Source organism: Drosophila montana, unplaced genomic scaffold (assembly GCF_035044405.1).
Source record: "Drosophila montana isolate Dmon_TW-CO22-7 unplaced genomic scaffold, ASM3504440v1 contig_2438_1, whole genome shotgun sequence".
Classification (NCBI taxonomy): domain Eukaryota; kingdom Metazoa; phylum Arthropoda; class Insecta; order Diptera; family Drosophilidae; genus Drosophila; species Drosophila montana.
In genome coordinates this window covers 2,684,041-2,707,810 of record NW_026997315.1, presented here as the reverse complement: position 1 = coordinate 2,707,810, position 23,770 = coordinate 2,684,041, and the positions used below count along the sequence as shown (strand labels likewise).

The 23,770-nt window shown below is 37.9% G+C and overlaps 1 protein-coding gene across 2 annotated transcripts in view; it reads left to right on the top strand.

Moving 5' to 3' along the window:
• Cbp53E (Calbindin 53E) overlaps positions 1-23,770 on the top strand; it is a 37,881-nt gene that overhangs the window by 5,717 nt on the left and 8,394 nt on the right. For both annotated transcript variants that reach the window (XM_064682223.1, XM_064682222.1), the window contains exons 2-8: positions 14,353-14,605; positions 14,689-14,774; positions 14,869-14,958; positions 17,446-17,532; positions 17,683-17,823; positions 19,340-19,395; positions 19,456-19,501. In XM_064682223.1, coding sequence (XP_064538293.1) covers positions 14,452-14,605; positions 14,689-14,774; positions 14,869-14,958; positions 17,446-17,532; positions 17,683-17,823; positions 19,340-19,395; positions 19,456-19,501 — 660 coding nt within the window. In that variant the 5' untranslated portion in view covers positions 14,353-14,451. The remainder of the gene's footprint in view (positions 1-14,352; positions 14,606-14,688; positions 14,775-14,868; positions 14,959-17,445; positions 17,533-17,682; positions 17,824-19,339; positions 19,396-19,455; positions 19,502-23,770) is intronic.

Here is a 23,770-nt window from a genome sequence, read left to right as displayed (position 1 = left end):
AATTCAAGTAGGCACCATTGTAACCACTGTAATTGTCATTAGGGTAACATTGTAATGCTCTTCAATTGCCTGCCACTTGAAAAAGGCAATTTGAAAGCGCTAATTCAAGCAGGCACGCCCACACACACACACACACACACACACAAACACACACACGCGAACTTCGGTAAACAAGCCCGCAGGAATTTTCCTAAAAATTATCTTTACATAACGTGGGGAAGGTTGAAAAAGTGAAAGTGCCATTAAGTAACTTTCACGCCTAACAATAATAATTCGAATAATTACAACTTGGCCCAGAATTTGGTTGGGGCCAAAAGTGTTTGCCGTTTGCCGCAGGCAGAGCCAAATATTTGGCCAAAATATTTGAAGAGCACGAAGCACAGCTAATCAGCATAAATTTGTATACCCTGTAAACATATAAGAAGCGGTCGAACAAAATTAGACAGCAATAAAAGAGGAAAATGTAAGGAACAGTTCCTCTTGGATATTTTTATAGCCTACATAGATAGGCTAAACAGATACTTGTCTCATCGAACACAGAGACTCTAAGAGCTAAGAGGCAGAAATAAAATAGGGGAAAAGGTAACAAACAAGTTGCAGTCATAGAGTTATTATAGCCTACATAGCCAGGTCGAGCAGGTACTTACCTCATCGAACTCAGAAACTATAAGAGCTAGACACATCAAACTTGGTATCTAGGTTCTCTTATGTCTTAGAAGAGAAAATATGATTGATAGCTACCTCCGCTCTTTAGTTATTTCAAAGAGAAAAAATATATATTAAATGGAAGCCTTTACATTAACCAACAGGGCATCTGTTAGTCGTTCATTGCCTGCTACTTCGATCATTCTCACTTGTATTTTGCTATTTTATGTTGTTTTTATCATCTTCAGGTTTGGGCCAAGAAGAGAAATCTTTCAACACGTCCATTGCTCACCCGACGTCCAGCTGTTTAATTATGTTGGTCTGCCCATTATTATTTATTATTATTATTACTTCTTGATTATTCTTTATACAAAAGCGCGTTTAAAAAAAAAACTGGCGACTGTGTAAATATTTACAACATTTGCGCGTGTCTCAATTTTATGATGGGGCATTAGTCGGTCAATATATCAAAAGCTGATGGTTCAGCGAGAGCTGCTGTTGGGGGCTGCAGGTTAATCAAGGAGCAGCATAATAAATTGGCATTTGCAACGGGCGTTAATATATTTAATGAGGCTCCTTTTACCGACAAACAATATGAAACTTCTTTGAAATGTCTGCAATCGGGTAAATAATATTAAAATTTTTTTATAAAATCGTAAATTTCATTTATTGTATCTGCCCTAATTGTACAAATATAAGCCGGAAAAGACGACGGCTGCGGCTGTGTTATGATCTTCAGCTTGGCCGTTTTTCCGGGCAGCATTTGCTATCTTTTTCTCTGTTGTTGTTGTTGTTGTTTGCGTGTGTTTTTTTATGTGCCTGCGATTTTCCTGCTGCGGCCGAGATGACGCAGCGAACTGTTCATGGCCGGTATTTGGCTTTTGTGTTTGTCTGTTGTTGTTTTCTTTTTTTTTTGGTGTTTACCTTAGCAGTTCGGGCAACACTTTGTTATTTGCTTAACAGACGATACTACGAATTGGCATTCCCGTTAATTGAGTAACTATTTTGTGTATGCAAATGTGTTCACTTATTTTTATACGTAGCATCATACGCTGATACGCCCATTGACCACACCCACTGCTGCTCCTGCTGACGTATCCTTCGGCTAGTATGCCTGAGTGTGTGTGTGCGTGTGTGTGTGTGTGTGTGTGTGTGTGTGTGCGTGGCTGTCTGTCCAATGATTCTGACAATTTCAAAATGAATGACTGACATTTCCATTTGCAAATTGACAAAAGCCGCGAGCGAAGCTCAACAAAAAAAAAAAACAGCAGAAACACAAATGTCACAACAACAACAGACAATCAGACTGCCAAGCTTAACAAAGCTTGACTCGTAGATACCCTGCAGAAAATTTTTTGAGTTATAAGCACAAGCATACGTAGAACTATTTGCCGTGAAACTTTAACAAAATTTACTTGTACAAGCTAGCCATAAAATTGGCCGGAATGTTAGATATATATATAGAATATTTCAAGTATTTTAAATAAATTTTATGGATTCCATTCAACTAAATCAAGTGCCTTACATATATTCGAAATATAGGCAAATAAATTTCTTTATAAACTTAACTATAGAACATAGTATACCTTATACAAACATAATATGGCACAGGGTATAAGCAAGCTAAACATTCTACGCATTTTTTAATGTGTCATGTGATTAGGCGCCTGAGATATAAACAAACTGCTGGGAATTTATTCCAAAAAAAAAAACAAATTCATACATATTCATTGAAATTCCCAGCTATCAGGACCAATAAAAAATATTCCAACATATTCGTGTAACATTTCAAATGTTTTATTTAGATGTTTATGCATTTAGGCAAATTGAACCCTACTCAGCTCTTGTTCAAGCATGACTTTTCAGTTGCCTTTGAGAAGGGTATGCATGACTAGCATTCCCTGGAACCAGCATGATAGTCAGCATCAGTTGTGCTCATCCAGAACTTTTGTTCATTTCATGCTTAATTGAACTCTTGTCATATGGCTGGCAAGTTGTTTACGGGCGAATGTGGGGCAAATGTGTCTAATAAAAAAAACAGACAACTTTGATGTACTTAGCATAGAAACAGCTCACTTAAGTGTGAGAAAAATGTATTGAAATCAGCGTGAAAAGCTGCGTGGCAAAAGAAAAAAGGGAAAAACAAAACAGAGCAATATCTTAGCCCCTTTATAGACTTTTTCAAGAGCAAGGCCACAAAAAGAAAAAACATTTTGTTATTTTTTTGTTTTTTAATTAAATCACAGCTTGAACCTGCGCAGCATTTTACCGCACACCTCTAATTAGTTTTATGCTACACTCGGTTATGCTGAATATTCTTATATCTTACTCTATTTTTTCTGCCCTGTTAAATTGAATGTATAAAATAAAATCATTTGCCGGGAAATCGTGCGGTGCATGCAACGTGCGGTGCGGCATTCGCAACGCTCCGACAATTGCAACAGTTTTAATTAAATTTTTATGACAACTCCTGCTGCGAGGGTGGCAGCGCGGGGTGCTCGGTGTGTCGCCGCAGACACGGGCTGCTAATTAGTCGACGCCATTGGTAGCTTAAGCTTTCAATTGTTTAAATAAATATGGTCGAGCTTTGGGTCTGGCTGGCAGTCAACGTTGCGTATGCGTAATGACAAATATGCATGTTCGTGTTCGACAATGTAATGCAATGTGATTACATAAAAGTCAATATTTAATAGCTGCAAAAGCCGTGTAATGAATAACGTTTGTTTGCTGCCGATTAAATGCTGTCATCTATAATTTTCACTCGCTAATTGGCATGCGATTGACCAACATGTCGAGCAAAAAAAAGACTTTGGGACGTTACACTTTAAAAGAAATAGTTACAGCTGCTTTTAATGTTGAATGTTTTAAAGTGATCAAAGTAGCACAAGTTGCAAGGCACTTTATGTGCATTGTAAATATTTACAGTTAAAACACAATAGTATGGACATTTTTATTTTGGCATTCTTTTTACATTTTTACACGGCACTTTATCTGCATTGTAAATATTGACAATAAAAATAAAATATTCAGTTACATTTTAATCTAACTGTACTTGTGACTTGCGAAAGTTGCCAAGCACTTTATCTGCATTATAAATATTTTCATTTTTAGCTAACAGTAGTGGAATGTGGCTTGCAAAAATAAGCTGAATGTGACCTGCAAATGTTGCAAGGCACTTTATCTGCATTATAAATATTTGCAATGCAATATTAATGCACATTTTTATCTAACTTTTGACTTACGCAAGTTGCCAAGCATTTTATCTGAATAGTGAGCAATTTTCAGTGTTGAACAATGTTTAAAAGAAAACAGCATGGTTTTGACAGTTGAGTATTTATTGACACGCGCTGCCAACTTTTGCAAAGGCATTCGAAATGGCGCTGCCGCAAATGAAAGCTATTTCAAAATTGTTTTGATAAGAGGTTAAAAGAAGAAAATAAAATTTAAGATTCTATCGTTTTTCTAGGAAAAATTTAACAAGTTTCATAGATTTTTATTTTTAATAAGAAAACAATTTTAAGCACACAAAAGCTGGTCTGTGAAGCAAAAACTTAATTTTAATCGTAAAGTTCATGTGGATTATATCTTTGTTTACTTCCCGAAATAATTCGAAATACTTTATTAGGTATTCCAAGAGTCATGGTACGTGCCAACGATAATTGAGATTCTTAAGATGACGCAATTGCAGCCCCCATGTGACCTCTATTAAGTAGTAAAACCAGACCATAGACACCCCACTGACCCATTTGCGGCCATATCATAATATTAATAATAATAATAATAATAATTATTTTTTCTGTATGTTTTCCTTCAGTTGTCAGTGTTTGCCAAAAATAATTGAGAGGCGGCAGCTTGAAGTTTCATTCACGCCATAGCCTTGTCGGATCGGCTATGGCTATATATAGAAACCAATTGTTGTTGATACATAAGTACATCTGCATATTTACAAGCAGGTCAGACAATTTGCCCAATTAGCGAATAGCCAAGAGTCTAAATCATTGAACTTGTATGAGGGATGCGGCAGCATTGCCAGCTAATTGAGTTTGTGCAGATCGAAATGAAAAAGATTTCTAAATTTATTTAAAGAAACATTTTGAGTATTTAATTTATGGCGTCTTACGAATTTTACATGCACTTTGTGAAAAGCGCGTGTGAAATAGCTCAGCGCCATCGAATGAATAGACAAATAAATATTGAGATTTATATTAAAATCGCAAACCACGCGGTTAGATCCGTTCCGATACGCTCGCTGTGTGTCTTTAAGCTGATTTATGCTATTTAAATTCACATAAATTCCGATGCTGTTTGCAACTTATCGTCTAATTAAAATTTATGCACATCTTGATATTGAAATTATACTGCAGCCATGTGTCCGGAGTCCGGACTAAATCCGTATAAATACTCGTAAATAACGCGCTAATTAATCGCCGGCCAGTCAACAATTTCTATAGATTTAAGCCACGTGATAAATTGTACTTATACGACAAGTGCCCAGGCCTTTGGCCATGTACAGTGAGCACATAAAGTTCTGTGTGCATAACTGTGTACATTGCAGGGACAACAGCAACAGTTGAGTTCATCTAAATATGTTCATGCTAAAGTTGAGTTCTTTCGTATCACGCATACGCACATCTTTTTTTTGCAATGCGTTTATTTAAAGCTGACAAGAATGACCCGACTTTGCCCAGGCGAAACGTTTTTTTCATTCCACCCATTTTTCACTCATGGGGCACTTTTTCAAATTAATCAAACAAGTTTCTACTTTTATGTAGTGCTGTGAATTTCAATTTAAGCCCGCGCGAAGAAAAGATCCTTACAAATAAGTTAAAAGTTGATCGGAAAAATGACAAAAATCGCGGATAGAATTTTCCAAAACAATTCGGCTTTCCAACTCTTGCTACTTAAGCATGATCATCAGTCCGTCAATCAGTCAGCAGAATCATTTTCATATAAGTATATCTAAATCTTGCTCCAGACCAATTAAAGAGCATCCAGCATTCCAGTCGATTACACACAGATTTGCTAGCTTTTCCAACCAGTGCAGATTCCTTGTTTGTAGCTACAAATTGGCATTTAAAATTTAACTGCATGTTTTATTAGTGTTCGCCCATTCCGATTGGGTTGCCCCGCTCAACCCCTCTCGCTCCCAAAGCATACTCCAAATTGCAATAAATAAAATTGTAGAAATGTCAAAGTGTTTTGATAAATTGTCTGCCTTAGCTCGGCTTGGCCATAAATTATACGACCTACCCCGCCTACTACTGCGCCCGTTGGCTTTCGGGCCATTTTTGCAAACCTCTTTTATTGGTTAAGCCTTTTGGGTACAGATTGATCGGATCACAGATACCGCTGCGGCTGCTCCCCGACCCATTTGAGACTTGGACGAATGCTAATAGATGGGCAGCTTAGCAGCATTCGCAGACCATTTGCTTACCCTTTCCGGTTTTTTATGAGGCGTGTGTGCTCAGCGCAATTTACAAGCCATTGGGCAGCTGATTTGGGCCTGATTTCGGCTTTCAACTTATGCCACATGCAAATGTCAATGTCAAGACGCAACTGTTGCCTCGTTTTTTTTTTTAAAGGTTTTATATTTTTTGCGGCTGAGTGTTTTTGACTTTGATGCCAAGGCTAAGTTTATTATGCCCGCTTGCATTCACAGCCAAGTGCTGGGCGGCCCTCTTAAGAGCCTTTAGAATTCAGCCCCGTCCTAATGAAAGTGGAATAAAACTAAGACAACGTCAAACAAAACTCAACACAAAAACCAAGTTCAAGTGGTTTGCATGCACTCACGACAAAGAGTTACCCTGTTTTTAGATTTGCTTGTTAAGTTATATAAAATATGTCCACTTATTGTGTTGTATCTGTATAGATAATGGTATATATATATACCACATCAGATTTTTTCCTGCCATTAACATTTTTACTCTTTAAAAGCTTCCTAGCTTACCCTTTGAATTTGCTGAAACCTTGAAGAAAGGTATATAACATTGTAAACCAAACTTGTACCAATTTTCAGCACAATATATGAAGGATTGTATTTAAAATTTGTTTCTATAAATGTTTATCTTCGCATAGTTATTATCTAGTCTAACATAGACGACTCATACCCTTTAATCTATATTGGGAACAGAGCGCATTAAGGCAGACAATGTCTGCTCTATAATTCAAAAGCTAAGCAGTAGGCACAATATTCCGACTGGCCGTCAGTCAAACAATCAGACCGTCAGTCAGTCAGTCAGTCCGTTAGTAGCTTCTGCCTGTCAGTGCTTTGTACAGCTCTTGAATGTATAAATGTGTGTGTGTGCGTGTGCGTATGCGTGTGCTTATGTGTCTGTGCGAATTTGTGTCTTGGTTTTCAACTTCCGCTTGCACTAGTAAATATTACATATATGTATAAAAGCGTTACAGTGTCTGCGTATGTGTGTGTGTGTGTGGGGGGGGGGTGTGTTCTGTGCATGTCTTTATATATTATTATTTATGAATATGACTTTGGCTGACACATTGCAGCAAAAAGCTACAAAGTTTTCATACACAAGTTTCGCTAGGCAGCGCTGTCTGTTTATATGGCCGCTTGTAAAATCCAAAAAGCTGCAGTTTCGCCCTGCCGCTTTTACAGCCCTTTTAACTTACATCCCACATGTGGCTAAGCCCTGGAACAGGCCAGCACTAAGAGACCAAGACAGACCATAAAAGTCCAAAATGTCGCGCAGAGAAACACACAAAAAACTAGCATGAAAAGTGTACTGAAACGGATTTTATAGACCAATTGCCAAATGGGAAATAAGGCAACACAGGAAATTAGCTATGATAATGATCATGGGATTGATTATTTGAGAACAGAACATGTAAATGCATTTTGATAGAATTTGGCTTAAGTCTGGATAGTAATTTTTATTATAGACAACATCTTTTTCCAATTTTAGTTAGAATTAACTTAAAAATATACATTGCTAAGATGAGAGAAAGTAAAGAAAAACTCTTTCTGCATTTGGTATGTAAGAGTATTTTTTATTTTAAGTTTAAATTTTCGATATCAACATTTTCAGACAGACAGACAGACTTTTAATATATTACATAAGTGGGATAACTCCTTCCTATAGCTGATGCCTGTATATAGCTTACATAATTTGAATTCCCCCCAATTAGAGTGTCTTTTATATTTCAAATAGTCAGTTTACCTAATCTATAGAAAATACTATTGATATTAAGTATACGCCTTGTTAACGCGATTGGCTGTCAAATGGAAATAAATAACTGTTTGACTATAGAAAATCAATAGAAATGTTAAAAGTGAAAACAACAAGTAATACGCAAGGCCAAACAATCAATTGTGAAAAAAACAAAGAACCAAAATTGTTTTTTGTTGCTGCTGCTGCTTGTTGCCATTGCAAATGTCGTTGTTTGGCGTAATTAAAACTAAAAATAGAACTTTACCAAATGCGAACACATCGTCTTCAGGAAGCACATACAGCAAACATTTAGAAGTACATTCACAGTAGTGGCATAAAAAAAATGGCACAGGACACTTAAGTACATTTTTTTACTCCCGCCTGGAGAAGCTAACTCTGAATGTGTCCTCAGCGGCTTTTAAGCGATCTGATTGTACTGATGCGATTAAAAATGTGGACTCCCTTCAAATTTATTGAGCATTTTGGTCTCGAACTAGATATTCAGACCCTCCCTTTGTTGCCCGGCCACATTCAATTTTAAAGAAAATAAAAATATAAAATCAATTTTTATCCTGACTGAAACGTTTTACCAAACGTTATTCAAATGTAGCTGTCCGAATTCTTTCGCCCGCCACTGTTTATAATTCCGACTCTGGGAAAGCGGTTTATAAATAGACACACCGACGCGGGCGCAGTGTTAAGGCCAAGCTAATGGCGGCACAAGGGGGCAGCCGGCACAAGTAATTGATCCAGAAATAAACAGAGACAAGCAGTTAAAATTATATGCGTGGCGAGGCTTAATGCACTCAAAGTCAGCGCAGGCAATCGACTTGGTCTGGTATGGATATTCCGATGGATGTCACTGTCGAACTGAAGGCTCTGAGGGTCCACTCACAGGTAGCCCGGCTGTGCGTGCATGTCCACTTTAACACGCACCGCTGCCAACTTGTGGGCGTGGCTTATGCAATGCGCATAACGTCTGCGACAATGCCTGACGAGGGTTTTTCTACCTTGACTGCAACTACAGACGAAATTGTCGTTGCTTCACTGTTCGTCTTCATTAATGCCTTCTATTTTGAAGGCTAAAAGCCCAGCAAAATATGTTCGCTGGTGCGGCTCATAGTTCAAACCAAAGCTACTTCTAAGATGCGGTTCATAAACCCGTTTTTCCATAGTCCTGAATCTGGCTTGTAGTTTGCGACTTTTTCCAATTTTCAAATCATAATTCACCCTAATTCTTTTAGTTAGGAACATTGGTTAATTTTAAAGAAACTAACTATCTAAGTAGAGAAGCGTTTGAATAAAAATATGGTTTTAAATATGGTTCACTTCTGGCCTAAGTTACACTCTTTTTTGTAAGTGCCAGGTTTGGTTCACAGTTCAAAAAATGAAAGAAAAAATCCTGCTTGGAACTGGCTTCCTTTAAAAATTGGTTTGTAGCCTTGGCCTTGCACATCACAACAAACGCGCGCCCTTCTTACCTGTTCTTTTTGATGTTTTCTCTGCTGCCGTGCAAAGCGTCCATTAAGGGACTTCCAGCGAGGTGCCTTCAAGTACGCCTGGCGAATTTTGCACAGTTTCGGTTCCACCACTTCCGTTTCCGGCTGTTTCTGCTTGCTTTTCCTTTTTTTGCTGGTGACAGCTCGCAAAATGCGCGACAAGCTGCACAATTGAATTTACTCAATTGTTTTTCATTTTTACACACAGTCACATACATGTTTGTTGTTTACAGTAAAACAAATTGTTTGCTATTTATTTTTATGTTATTTTTTATGCGCCTTGCGTATACTTAATATTTGTACTACATATTTATGCATGCTCCATGTTTGTGTTGACGTTTCGTCGCCCGCTCGCACATAATTAGCAAAGTGCGTGCAGAAAGCAACCGGAAGCAGGCGGCGTGCAGTATAATTTATGTGTTTTTCATTGGCTTCTTTTTGATTAATTATGCCAATGTAATTGAGGGGAAACTGCACGACATTAAAGCCAGTTTATTTTCAGATCCAATGCTGCTTTCGTGGCTATAAATAATAAAGTAATTACATTTGGCTTATTCTCTTTAAAGCAACATGCTTTTTTTAATAGCTGAAAATTTTTCAATTTTTTAAAATTTATTTTCGTTAAATTTAAGAAAATAATTTTTAATAATTTCAATTTTATATAACAATATGGCAAACATGACAGGAGTTTCGAGACATGCATCTGTTTTTTCTGATAAATATAAAAGATCTTTAGAAATATTAGAAAAATAAATAAACTAAAATATAAATTAATTTGATTTTAGATTTAATTAAATCTAAGCCTTTCCTTAAATTATAAAATACAACTTCTTGTATAAGCCAAATTTCAAGTCTCTACTTCGTAGATATAATTTATTTTTGTCCTTAAAAATATTGCAGGTAAAAATATTATTTGCCCGAATCTCATTGAAATTAATCATTTAAAATCTTAAATCATGGCTTGCAGCGTACAATTTGCTGCGTCATAAAAATTACAGTGTCTGATATTTTGCTTTCCATGCATATTCCTTATGGGGGACTAGAAAATTGCATTAGGGCAGCTGTCAGCGGCAGCGGCAGCTTGAATTATTTTATAAAAGAGTTCACACAGCGGACTAATCTGGGCCATAACTTATATGGCTAAGAGCAACGGGCTTGCCTGCAGATACGCTAGGCAGAAGCGCAAGCAGCACTTGCAACAGCAGCCATGTGGCATGCGCCAGCACATGAGGCATTTGCGCTGAAAAAATGTAATGAACGCTGGCCGTTTCAAGTGCCCCAAACGAAAAGCATAGAGAAAGTTTCTCACATATCCGGCACAAATATAAATATATATTTGCTGGCTCACATGCCACTGCACATTCTGAACAACAACAATAACAGCAAGAGCAATAGCTGCGGGGCAATGCAACTCGCATTTGTAGTCCTTTATGCGTTTTGTAATAACAAACGGCGCGCCAACAATGCGAAGGTCCTTCTAATGAGCCTGACCCAGAATGCTGGCAAGGATGCAGCCAGCTGGCTTTCAATGCAATTCCCTTTAGCCATAAAATGTCAACACAACTGTAGATGAAAGTCTTTAAGCAGCCTTTTTAGCTCTAGTTGCAATTGCACTTGCAGTTGTAGTTGCAGTAAATGCAATCAGCTGCACGCAGTTCAACGAGTTAGTTCTGCAGTCAAAGTTCACACTTTGTATGGCTGCCAGGTACTAAAATGTACTAAAAGTTTAACAAGTGCTCTGCAGCAGTTGATCCTTTTGTTGGTGTTGTTCTTGTTGATTTTACTGCTCATATTGTTCATGTGAAAAGTTCTGCAACATTCAGGCGCCGATACATGTTATATTAGTTGACTACAATATGCAGCAATTGGAATTGCAAATACCCTTCTTGGCATAACTATAGCTATTACTTATTTTCAATTGATGATTAATGATGATAAACAGCAAAATTAGTCAGCAAGTTAATTAAACTCAACTTTATTTTTACTAAGGCCAATTTCGTAAGCAACAATTAAATATTTTCTCTTATAAAAAAATATTTTTAAACCTTGCTCAAAATAAATAATCTTACAGTAAAAATCATAAAAAAATTTCTAAATAAATTCAGATTTGTAAGCTAGGGACTATCCAAAAACTACGTACCAAATATTTCATTTCATCTATCGAAATTCACGGCAATAAGTTTTTCACAGTACCTTTTACGCAAGTGAAACATTAGACGTGCTAGTGGACAATTCCACATGTACGTGTCTAAAATACGTGTAAAATTTTTTTAATAATATGTTTGTTGCTTTAGCTATCATTTAATCAGCTTGTAGAAAATTTCACCCGCACGGGTGAAAAGTAGTACGTGGAGAATTTTCGTGGATCAGCTAGCGCGAAATTTCAGCTGCACAGGTGGAAAATAGGTGAAAAGCTGTTGTGAGAGATTTTATTTATTTTCTTATGTTCTGTTAAATGGTTTTTTTGTATAATTTATATATTGTCAATCATTTTATATGGAACCCAATCCATTAACATAATCGTGTGTGTTTAAGAGTTTAGTCGTTAACTAGTTAACGAGTGTAAAGGCTGAAACAACAACATTTACGGAAAACAATTGTAAAAAAAAAGATTTAAATTCATTAAGCTGCTTTTTAACTTTTGCATCTGGTATATTCTTGAGTCATTTGAATTACTTGGAGTATTTTTTTAAACAAACAACCCAGCCAGATTGGCCGACTCAATCCTATTTATAAAACCTTATGACGTCACAATTACCCGCTGTGCGTTACACATTCTGTGACATTATTAAAAATCCCCAAGAAAGTGTATAAAAAAAGCGAGAACAGCGACAACAACAACAACAGTGGCAACAAGTTGCCCTCATGGCCCGCATTGATTGTGTTTGCCAGGCCAGCTCATTTAGCAGCAGCAGCTCAAAAAAAAAAAAGCCGACCCCCTTTGTCCGTGACGTGCAGGCCGTGTCCGCCCGTGGAGTGGATATTCCACGGAGCCGCAACAAAAACACACAGAACGCCGCCCGCAACTTCCGAGCAGGACAAACGTTTAATTCCTGCCGCTGCGAGGATGGCGACGGCGACTGTGGCTGCAGCTCAGCCGCATTCTCGGTCTCATCCTCAAATTGTTATTGTGTTTTTCTTTTGCATTTTCTGTTTTTTTCGCCGCGGCGGATTGTTGCTTTGTTTCAGCGCCCGCAGCGACCGCACAGCAGACAGTCAACAACAACAGCAATAACAAGAATAATTTATGCTTGTTATTTTACTTTGTAAAGCAATTTATTTCGCATTCTTTTTGTTATAAACATAAGTACATATTTAACTCAAAGTCTCGTTGATGTGATCGTTGGGAGTGGGATTGTGTGCTGAGGCGATTTTCCTGGAGCGTTTTTTCACGAAGTTAACTCTGTTTAAGTGTCGCCTTCAACTGTGCGTCGCCAGGTCTGGCAACGCTGTCAGCTCCAACTAGCTAAAGCACGAGGCGCCCGCCCGCCTGCCACTCAGGCTTGCGTTGGGGCTTAAAAGAACACACACTCTCATTCACTCTCTCACACACACAAACTCACATACGCACACACTTACACAACATTGTTGCGTGTTGACTCTAATCCTGTTAGTTGCGGCTTTTTAATACCCTTGCGGCGGGCATTTTAATAGTGTGCCACCATTTGTGCAGCGCCTCGAAGGGAACATCCTTGATGTTTTGTTAACTCTCATCTATGGGTTCTTAAAACAGCGCAAGGAAGCGTAATTGTTTTACATTTTTATAATAAACTTGCACTTTTGCTTTTATTTATTATCAATTTTTTTAAATATAATTAACGCAACAGCAACCTTACAAGCAAAATTATTTGTTAATATTTCCTAACATTTACATATTTAAAAGTTGCAAAAGTTCTATTAAATTTCAATTGTTATTTAAAAGTTGATGATGAGGATATAAGAAATAATGGTTCAGTATGATAGTTTCCTCATAATTATTAATATACCTTGAACCCATTGAAAATTGGTAAACTGGTTTTATGCAAATGTATGTAACAGGCAGAAGGAAGTATCTCCATCCCCAAAAAGTATATATTATATATTCTTGATCAGCATCAATAGCTTCCTCTTCTAACCAATCGAGTCGATATAGCATAAATATCTGTTGTCAGAGTTGGCCCAATCAGACCACTATTGATACAATTGGCTGGGAACAGAACTAATGTAGAAAAACTATTTGTTGTTTTAAAAATATCTCTATCAATCTCTTTGAATACGACTCTCATAAAACTCCTAATATACACTCGAAATCTTATCAGTATTTTATTACTTTATCATGATACGCTCAACGAAACAATCGATTGATATTTGGAATTATTCTTAGAAATATCAAGCAAAATCAAACCAAGCATTATCTTAACCTCCTTTAATTTAGGCAGAAGTGTATCCATATTAAACTTCTCTATATATAAACCTCCCACATATACAATCGATAAATCGGAAGATGAAAATCTTTGCTGTTTCTCAACCTATCTTAACAATATATTAATAAGTTATACTGTAATACATGTATCTGACATCAGTAAGGGTATTTGCTTGTCGGCAAGCAAAGTGTTTTCTCTTATTTTTTATTAGTTTTCAGATAGTAGTTGTAGGGACGTCCTGTGGGCAGCGCAATGGCGCCTCAAAGCTATGCGTGTATTTTATGCTATTAATTTAAAGCCCCACACCTCTTTTACACCCCGCACACACACACACGCACACACTCACTCACACACACACCCTGGCCGCACGCTAAGCCAATAATGAACTAGCCGCCAAACTAATTGATTTAATTTTTGGTTTTCTTTTCTTTCTTTTTACAACGCCCTGAAATATGCAACAGCTAATTGAAAATACTTCAACTAGGAAGTGCGGGTTCTCTGTGGGTTAGGGGTAATTGTGTGCCCGCTGAGTAGTTTTTCATGTTGAGCGTTATTTGATTGCGCTACGTGACTGCCAACAAATCGCATTCAATTGAAATTTAAAATACCTTTTGCTATGCTCGTATTTTTTCGCAGATTACGCACCCAGCGAAAACAATTGTGCCACACACACGCACGCACAACAAATCTAATATACACGTATTTAGCAAAGAAGAAGAAAAGCTATAAACTAAAATGGATTCCGCTGCAGCTGCTGCCGCCGCCAAGCGCGTACAAATCGAGAAGGCGCACAACTTTATGCGCCAATATCGCGATCCAGAGTCGCGCGAGCTAAAGAAACTCTCGGCCAATCAGTTCATGGATGTCTGGGCGCATTACGATAAAGATGGTGTGTATTCACTATCCCTATATATGTATGTTATTACGCCCAACCCGTTCCTAACTGTCTGTCTTTTTATTATATGGCCGCAGGCAATGGTTATATTGAGGGCACCGAGCTGGATGGCTTTTTGCGTGAGTTTGTGTCCAGCGCAAACGCTACGGACATTAGTCCCGAGGTAAGTGGAAAGTGCAGACTGAGCACTCGAATCTAATGTTACCAAGAACTCACATCAAATTCCCGCTCTCTGCTGCCTTTCTTCTTCCTTCTAGGCTGTCACCGACACAATGCTCGAGGAGCTCAAGTCCTGCTTCATGGAGGCATATGATGATAATCAGGATGGCAAAATCGATATTAGAGAGGTTAGACACATGCATTTTACCCTCATGACTCACAACTGCTAAACATTCAATTGCTTTGCTTAAAACTTATTTCGTCATTTTCAGCGCTTTTGCTTTTTTATTATTTATTTTACTTTTTGTGACGCCCACACACATGTCGTATGCTCAATGTGTCTGTACGTGCATATCTCCCAATGACATCTATTTGGGGCTTAGAGTTGAGCGCGTGTCGTGATTGGGAATTTGCAGATTGAATTCCCACTGTGCTTGCGACTTTTCACGATTGAGCATGACTCAGGACAACTGCACACGAGTCCACACGACTTAAACACAACTTCAGTCAACCTCAACACGAATTGAACACGACTTATCACACGACCAAGTCGACGTCAACACGATCCCAATTTCCATATCTACTCAAATAAACATAATATTAACTTGATCTAACACGACTACAAAACATATTAACACAACTGCAAGGCGATTCAAATCAACATTAAAACAATGCTACTCGATTTAATTACAGTTCTCACGAATTAAATTTAACTTAACACGACTCAACACGAATGCAACAAGACATAACACTAATAAGCACGACTTAAGTTTACCTGAACACGACTTTACTTTACTTAACACTGCATTAACATACAATTCGACCTCAGCAGCATTCAACATAATTTAACTTGACTCAATAAATACAATATCAACATGACTACAACACAAATAGACACGACTTAAAACAATTCTACACGGCTAAATGCTACCGACTTGAACTTGAATTAACACAAATGCATTACAACAAAACACTAGTAAATACGAATCAAGTTCATCTGCACACGACTTTACATGACTTTAACACGACCTAGCACGACCTTATCAGCCTTAAAACAACTCTGCAGACTAAAAAATATTCCTCACGATTTTAACACGACTAAACGACAACTATAACAAGCCTTAACAACGTGTATGAACACGATTTTCCACGACAGTAACAGTTCAAAAAAAGTTGTCTATTATTTTTTCTACCTGTTCTTATTATTTGTTCCATTTAAAAATTTAAAAAAAAATACAAATAAATAGAGTCCTGACAAAAAAAAATGCGACACGCGCCCATCTCTAATTGAGTTGTTCGTCTACATTTGGTGTTGCCTTTTGGAAATTGCTTTTTAAATGATGCTGTCCGAGCTCTGCTTGCGCCAATTTGCTGTGGCTCAATAATTTATTTGGCCATTTCGCCATTTGCCAAGGCCCAAAGTTTCGTGCCAAGGTCTGCGCAAAAGTTTTTTTTCCCGCTACCACCTTAAAATGACTTTTTAATTGAGGCTTACAGCCGATGCCGCCGGTGCCGCAAGACAATCGCAAGTCGCTTTTGGGCTATGTGAATAAGAAATTGAATGAATGTAATGTAAGAATGTTGTCTACTTTGGGGCGTTGTCATATGATAAATGAGACAAAGTTTTCCGGCCAGAGCAACAATGAAAAGCCTGCCTCTATTAGTAAATGTTGTTCGGTCCAACCCTTTGTGACTTCAAAAAGCACTCGGCTATCCAGATCCTTCATCATTTATTCATTTCTTTGAAAAATGTTACGCATACACCATGTGCCAGCTGATATCTCAACAGTTGCGACTTTTGCTGTTGTTTTCAAGGTCCGAGTTTTGTTTGAGTTTTGTCCTCCCTAATCACAGCCCAAACACTAATTAGCTTAAGTGCTGGCCAAAAAATATCAAAACTGTTGTTTAATGAAATTAAAAGCAAAAACTTTCTATATGACTGGGGGGTTTAACTTCACGCCAAACCCATTTCAATGGATGTTCGACATGACCGAAATTCAAATCGACACTTAAATTATGCGGCCAAAGTTTTGCGTTGCAATACACTTTCCTTCTCTCGTGGAATTGGAAGCGGCGACTTTGCTTTTAGTTACGCAAAATATTTCCACTGAACCAACATTGCAATCCCTACCCGCCCTGCACCACTTTTCCACCCCCTTTCATATACCCAAGCGGCTTAAGTTTGCAGCTGCGAAATTGTTTGTCATGTTGTGAAAGGCGATTTACTTCAATTTTTGTTAGTTCTTCCAAATAGTTGGAGTGGAAGGGTTCTAAGTTTACTTAAATTTAAGTTTTAAGTTCGCGAAAGAACAACTGAAATTAAGTGAGCCTAACCCAGCTTTAAAGTTTAGTGCTGTGTAACGCTAAAAAAAAATTTTCAACTATTTCTTAACACTTTATTATACATTTCTTGGTTTTTAATATTTATATTACGCTTAAAGCTTAACTTGTTGATAAATAAAGCTCACTTAAAGCCAAACGCTCAACTGAAAGCTGAATTTGCAACTCGCTTTAATCGGTTTCTCACACTATTTCTGGTTCTAACCTTAATATTAATATTTACTTTAAGCTCATAGTCACTTAAAACTCAAGTTTTTTCTAAGTGATGCTCAGGCATTTCTTTCGCTTCGGTAACACATATTTTCCTTTTAAAAAATAAAAATATATATTTACAGCTCGCCCAACTTTTGCCCATGGAAGAGAATTTCCTTTTGCTCTTCCGCTTCGATAACCCGTTGGAATCAAGCGTCGAATTCATGAAGGTAAGTGCTGGTCAACGGAGCGTTAAACGAGGGCCAGCCTCCAATCTGACCCAACTGGCTTAAGTGAATGCCAGAGCTGTCAGTCTGAGCTTATACAGAATTTGTTCGCTTTCTAATTAATTTTTGTCATGATGTCACTTTGTCGATTAGATCTGGCGTGAATACGACACTGATAATTCTGGTTACATTGAGGCGGATGAGCTCAAGAATTTCTTGCGTGACTTGCTCAAAGAGGCCAAAAAGATCAATGATGTCTCTGAGGATAAGCTCATTGAATACACCGACACCATGGTGCGTATACGTGATATTACACTAGATAAGCTATTATTCATTATATTTAAATAACTACCACAACAAAAATAAGAACAACAGCTGACCAATCAATGTCAATGTTGACCTCAACGCTTTGTTGGCCAAGTCTAGCGTAAAATATTGCAATTAATTTTTGGCGTGACGAGAATTGTGGGAATTTCCGCCGCAATTTATATGCAGTCAAAGTCCTGTTAATTAAAAACTTTATAATGGAAAAGCACCAGGCAGATGTGTGTGTGTGTGTGTGCCATACAGTTTGTTGTGCCTGCTACTCCTAAGACCGACCCCCTCATCCTTGCTCTCCTTCTTGTTCTCTTGCCTCTGGTTAGTTGTGCCTGGTTCTTAAATTCCTATCTACACATTATTTTTGGCGCACGTATCACAATAAATGATGATAAAAATGTTCTCGTCGGCAAAACTCGCAACTCATTTGCAAGTTAAATTACCAGCGTGCAGAGCTAGGAGCAAAAGTTGTCAAAGATTAAATGCACTTTGAAAATTTTCCAACAAATTGCTTCTATAAAATATATGTAGCTCGACAATAAAACAAGCAAGACTTAGGTTTAGATATTTTTAAAAACAAAAAAGTTATTCACTCAAAAGTTTCATTACATTATCTGCAAAGTCTTAAGAATTTGTGTAATCCGTTTGCAAAACAGATTATCTGAGATTATTAATTCAAGCAACAAGAGTATTAAATCAAATATAAAAGAAGAATTAGCCAGGCAGTTTATCTTGTATAAATTCAAATTTAATTGGCTAAGAGTATTAAATCAAGCTACAATCTGGAAATATTTCGCATTTCAATATATTTTTACTTTTCTTATTAGTGTACAAGAATTTACCAGGCAGTTTATCTGGCAGTTAAATTAAAATTCCTTTCTCTTTATATAAGTTTGCATAAGCTTTATGTCTTTCTTTTTGATATTCTTCTCAAACCGAGCAACAATCTTGACATGTTTTTATTGGCTAAACTACTCATAACAATTTACCAGGCAGTTTATCCGAGAGTCAAATTAAAATGGGAAAGTTCGTTCGCCTTGCTAACTCTTTTTAAAAGTATTTCCAAATTATCAACCTGGCTTTAAAATTTTAGCATTCCGTTAACAAAATATTACTTGATGTTAACTTCTTACATGAAATTTAACAGGAACATAGCCAACACAGCCCTAGAGAATTCATTGCTTAACTGAGGCACCATTAAAAACATATTTCGTATTCTAGGAAACGAAATACATTTCAAGCCAACATTTAGTCCAACTCTTACTTAAGGCAAGCAAAAGTCATGCCAAAAAAGCATTTTGTATGTTATTTAAGTCGATTTACGAGTATGTGTTTATTTTTGGGGCTGCTTGCTATACGTGGTCCCAAGAGGCCCAACCTATTTATGTATCATTAATTAGGTATAAAACTTCTGTCATTGAGCTCATTAAGCTTACTCACCTCCTTTCCCCATTTCTCTTCCTCTCTCTCTCTTTCTCTACTCAAACCGCAGCTCCAAGTGTTTGATGCCAATAAGGATGGTCGTTTGCAGCTCTCGGAAATGGCCAAGTAAGTAGAGCAATGCCAAAGTGCTTGTCAAAGACAAAACGACCAACTTATTTATTACAGACTACTTCCGGTTAAAGAGAATTTCCTTTGCCGTCAGGTATTCAAGGTAAGTGCCAAGTATTATGACTGCCATTGCGACAAGGCAATTTAATTCAAAAACAAATCAATGACTGACGTTTTTGTGCCGTTTCTAAAACTAAAACTATGTATGCTTAAACGAAACTGGTTAAAGCCAGGCTTACCCACTAGCACATAGGTTAACTTTAGCTTTAGCTTTAGTTACCAACTAGCTGCCGCCTTAGCTGAACAGCAACAAGCAACTAGCTATGCAAGCGCAATGCGTATGATTTTATTGCGTTTTCCTTTTTATTTTGATTTATTTTTTTTTTATGTTTATTTATTTTAGCGTCTGTGTCTGCTCAAATAGATATCAGCCACGTTGTGCGCTATAAACGTAAAATAAGAATCCAGCGAAGTGCACAAAAGCTTTGAAATTGCAGAGCGCAGCAAAAACAAACAAGGGAAAGCATTCCGGTCGGCTGCTACCGACTGCGCCATGCTCTGTTTGCAGGCTAGTAAAAGTGGAAATTGGCAATGAATCTTAAAACTTGATTAAAGATTGGCGAAAAAAGAGACGGGAGACATTTGAGGTGTTTATCCGTAAACTACCTACTAGCTGTGAGAGACATAGAATTTTGCACCAAGTGGGCGTGGTTAAAACATCTTTATCTGATGCTGTTAAACCCAAGTATATATGGTTAAACTTTGATGTCTCTAATAGAATGCCACCAATATGCTCATGGCACAGGGTACAAGAAAAAGTTGGAGGACACCATGGTGTCCATGGCACAGAACCAAACACCTGTGCGCTGTACACCTGGTTTGCTTGTCTGCGGGGGGCATATGGAACTTGCTGAAATCAATTTCAGGACAACGCGCAGACCCCATCATCTTCGTTACCATCCCCTAAAAATATTTGTGCTACGTCAGCAGCTCTTTTGCGTGTCGCTTGAGTATATTGCGAATAAAAAGCCAAAGTTTCTTGTTTTTCCGCTGCAAATAGGCAAACGAATCACTTTATTCTGATTATAAATACAAGCAAACCTGTGAACGCAGCTATCTGCGCCAAACTTTTGACTTTCTAATTAGGCAGACAGACAGACACCTTGGCACACAGCAGCAGCTGGCACTCAAAAAATTTTGTGACAATGGTTCGGTGCTCGGCTCTGAGCTATTACCTTGGAATAAAGTTTAGTTTTGGCTACATTTCAGAATTTATTTGGCATTTAATATTTAAGCACAGCGGCTGCTCAAAATCTGCCCATTGAGGGTTAAATGGTGCGCACAGCTCAGTCCACTTCAGGCGCCGCTCTCTTGTGGCCAATGGCGTCCATTGTTGCTGCCGACACAAGCAGCTGACTGACCGACTGACTGACTAACCGACCGACTGACTGACTGATGGCTGGCTGGTTGCCGGAACGTAATTGGTCGCCAGGCCACAAAAAAAACCAACTTGGCTATAACTTTGCCAGGGCCATATACGTGGATCCAACTTTGACTGCAATATTTGCCAGATTATTTGTTGTACTTTTACATTATTTTGGCTTTCAGCATGCTCAGCAGCATTTGAGCTAAACAAAAGGCGCATGCACAAGGGTTATTCAAGCCTTAGTACTGAGAAAATGAAGTGCAGTCGACTGGAAATCGCATTATGATTAACTTATGCAACTATTGAATAACTATTGAATAGTTTAAATATAAATGAACCTTGCCCATAAAAATTATTGTTGGTTCGTCTTACGTTCCATGAGTCCAGGTTTTAGTGTTAAGCTGGGCGCCTTACATTTGAGTCCAATTATAACTTAGCAACTGATGCGGCTCAAGGCTTAAGATTTAAATAGGGCATGCCTTTTGAATAGTTGTTTGTTAAATTAATTGGGTAATTACAAAATTCGACTTAAGTAATTACATTTATGGTGCTTTTAAGCCCAATAAGGGACGTTGTGTCAATAGGCTTAGATGGACTAATCTGATGCGACAGAATTTCAATCTCCTGACAAACCCTAATGCTTATCTGAGCCTGTGTGTGTGCGCGCGTGTATGGCCCGCAGCATTGCTTGAGCAAAGTCTTTGCCATTATTTTTACCGCAAGCAGATGTCCGACAATGTTCATGGCCAGCTACATGGCTTGGCATTGGCTGTGCCTTCCGGTTTTGCTATTGTTGCTAATCAACTGGCTTCGACAGGGTCACCGAAGCGTTGCCAGCTTGTGAGTGTGTGCTTATTGTTATTTGCAGCAAATGCACGTGCCGCAGTCACAGTCAGGCAGCTTACACACAGATCTGTAAAGAATGTCCAGCTGAAAACTTAAACTAGCCACGCGCACGCTGTTCAAAGGTGCTGTCCAAACTTGTGGTGTCACATGGCGTATGCGCAATTTTAATTAAACCACACAAACCGCACTTGTCAAGTGGATTTTAGCGAAAACTGAAACTGCAACTGATAGACTAGCTGATCGTTTCGGGTTTCAATGCTAGCCTTGCTGGATTTGCATGGCCCGTTTAAAAAAAAAGACAATGACAGCAATTGCTGTGCAACGCGGCGGATGAGCAATGTGCAGCATGGCTGCAACCGCAGCCCATAGCGAATACGAGTCACATTTACAGTTTGCCGCCGCACACACACAAAGTCAACTATTTGCCCATTGTTACAGTTGGCAGCACAGCGACATTTTATTTGGCTTTTATTGACAAGCCACCGCCCTGCCCCAACCCACCTTGGTTACGCCCTATGCATGTAGCACGTGGGGTAACAAGTTGCAGTAAAGTGTGGTACATGCTCTGCGATTGCATCGCCAAGTTTTAAGCTACAGTCGCCCCTATTTCTGCCGCCTCGGTTTCTACATCAGCGGCCAATTATAATGCACATCAGCTGGCCATATGCAGCAGTCGTTAAAATCATAATTTAGCTGCGGCTCTAGCTGATAGACATGCCACCTGGACGCTCTTCACATTGTTGCAGCAGTGGGCAATAAAATGCCACAGGTTTAAGCAGCCATCAAATTGGTATTTCCAGCCCATTTGGCCATCACATAATATGCATTAAGCCGGATGGGGATGCTGCGTGGGTTCATTCCATTTCGCAATAAACGTAAACATAAATAAATAAAAGCTTGCATCAACATTTTTACAGCCACCAAGTGGCTGCCAAAAGACTTATGAGTTATGGCATGCAGACTGCAGAAATCAAGCAGCAACAGCTACCAGGTAATTGCCAGGTTCAATTACACTGCATAACAAAAAAGGAAAAAAAGATTGTAAGCACAAAATTACCCAGCCAAATGGCAGCTCGGTTGAGCTGTCTAAGTGGCCGCTGTCATTAGGGAAACTGTAAAAGTCGCTGGTTCAAAGCCCCAGAGTGGGTTTGCTCTATTTTGAAGGCTACTTTCGACATAGTTATATAACTCAAATAATGAGTGCTCAGGTTCAAGTGTCCTCGGTGGCGGAGGAATTGTCCAGGGGAACCAGTCAATTAGGCAACTAGGCAAAGAAGTTGCTCAAATCCTAGACTTGTGTAACTCTCAGCCTAAGTCTTTAAGTTTAGGCTGGTTACTTTTAACAATCTTTCAACAATAAACCTTAATATTAATGAATAATAAATACAATGCCGACCAAAACGAGCTCTAGTTAAGAATGCCAGACTAGATGAATCTAAATAGAGTATTTACATGCTACATAATATCCTATGTTTAGCTTTACAAATGTATTAAAAGATATTATTATGTGTTCTATTGTAAAGAAAGTATTTCCAAGGGGTAAGGTGTTACAAATTGTAAAAATGGGATTGAGAAAGAAAGAGAAACAAACATTTTAAGATTTAAATTAAGGATGTGTGCATTAGAAAGTAATTTTGAGATAGAACACATGTATTTTAAAGGATCTTTCAACTAATTATAATACTATCGCAAAAGCTGCGCTGACTTATTATTTTTGAAGAACTCAAGATTAAAATTCCATATATTTAAATATGTATTTAAAATATAGTCAATATATTTCAAACTTAATCGGAGTTCAGGTTCAAGGACATTGTTTTAAAGATTTTTTCTATAGGAATCTGTTCTTTACGAACAAGTCAGAACTCTATATACACATCACACTTCTTGTGGTTCTTCCCTAAATAATTGTATGTATACAGAAGTCAGTACTTTTTCAATAATTTTCTAAGAGTTTTATGTGACATCTGTGAAGTTTTAGGAAATTATTTCAGCAGCATGTTCAGAAAAGATAATATGCATTCCCTAATGTGTGGGCTCCAAATTCCTCTAATCACACCAAAATATTCAAAATTCAAATGCAAAATCATAAGCATAAAGCGT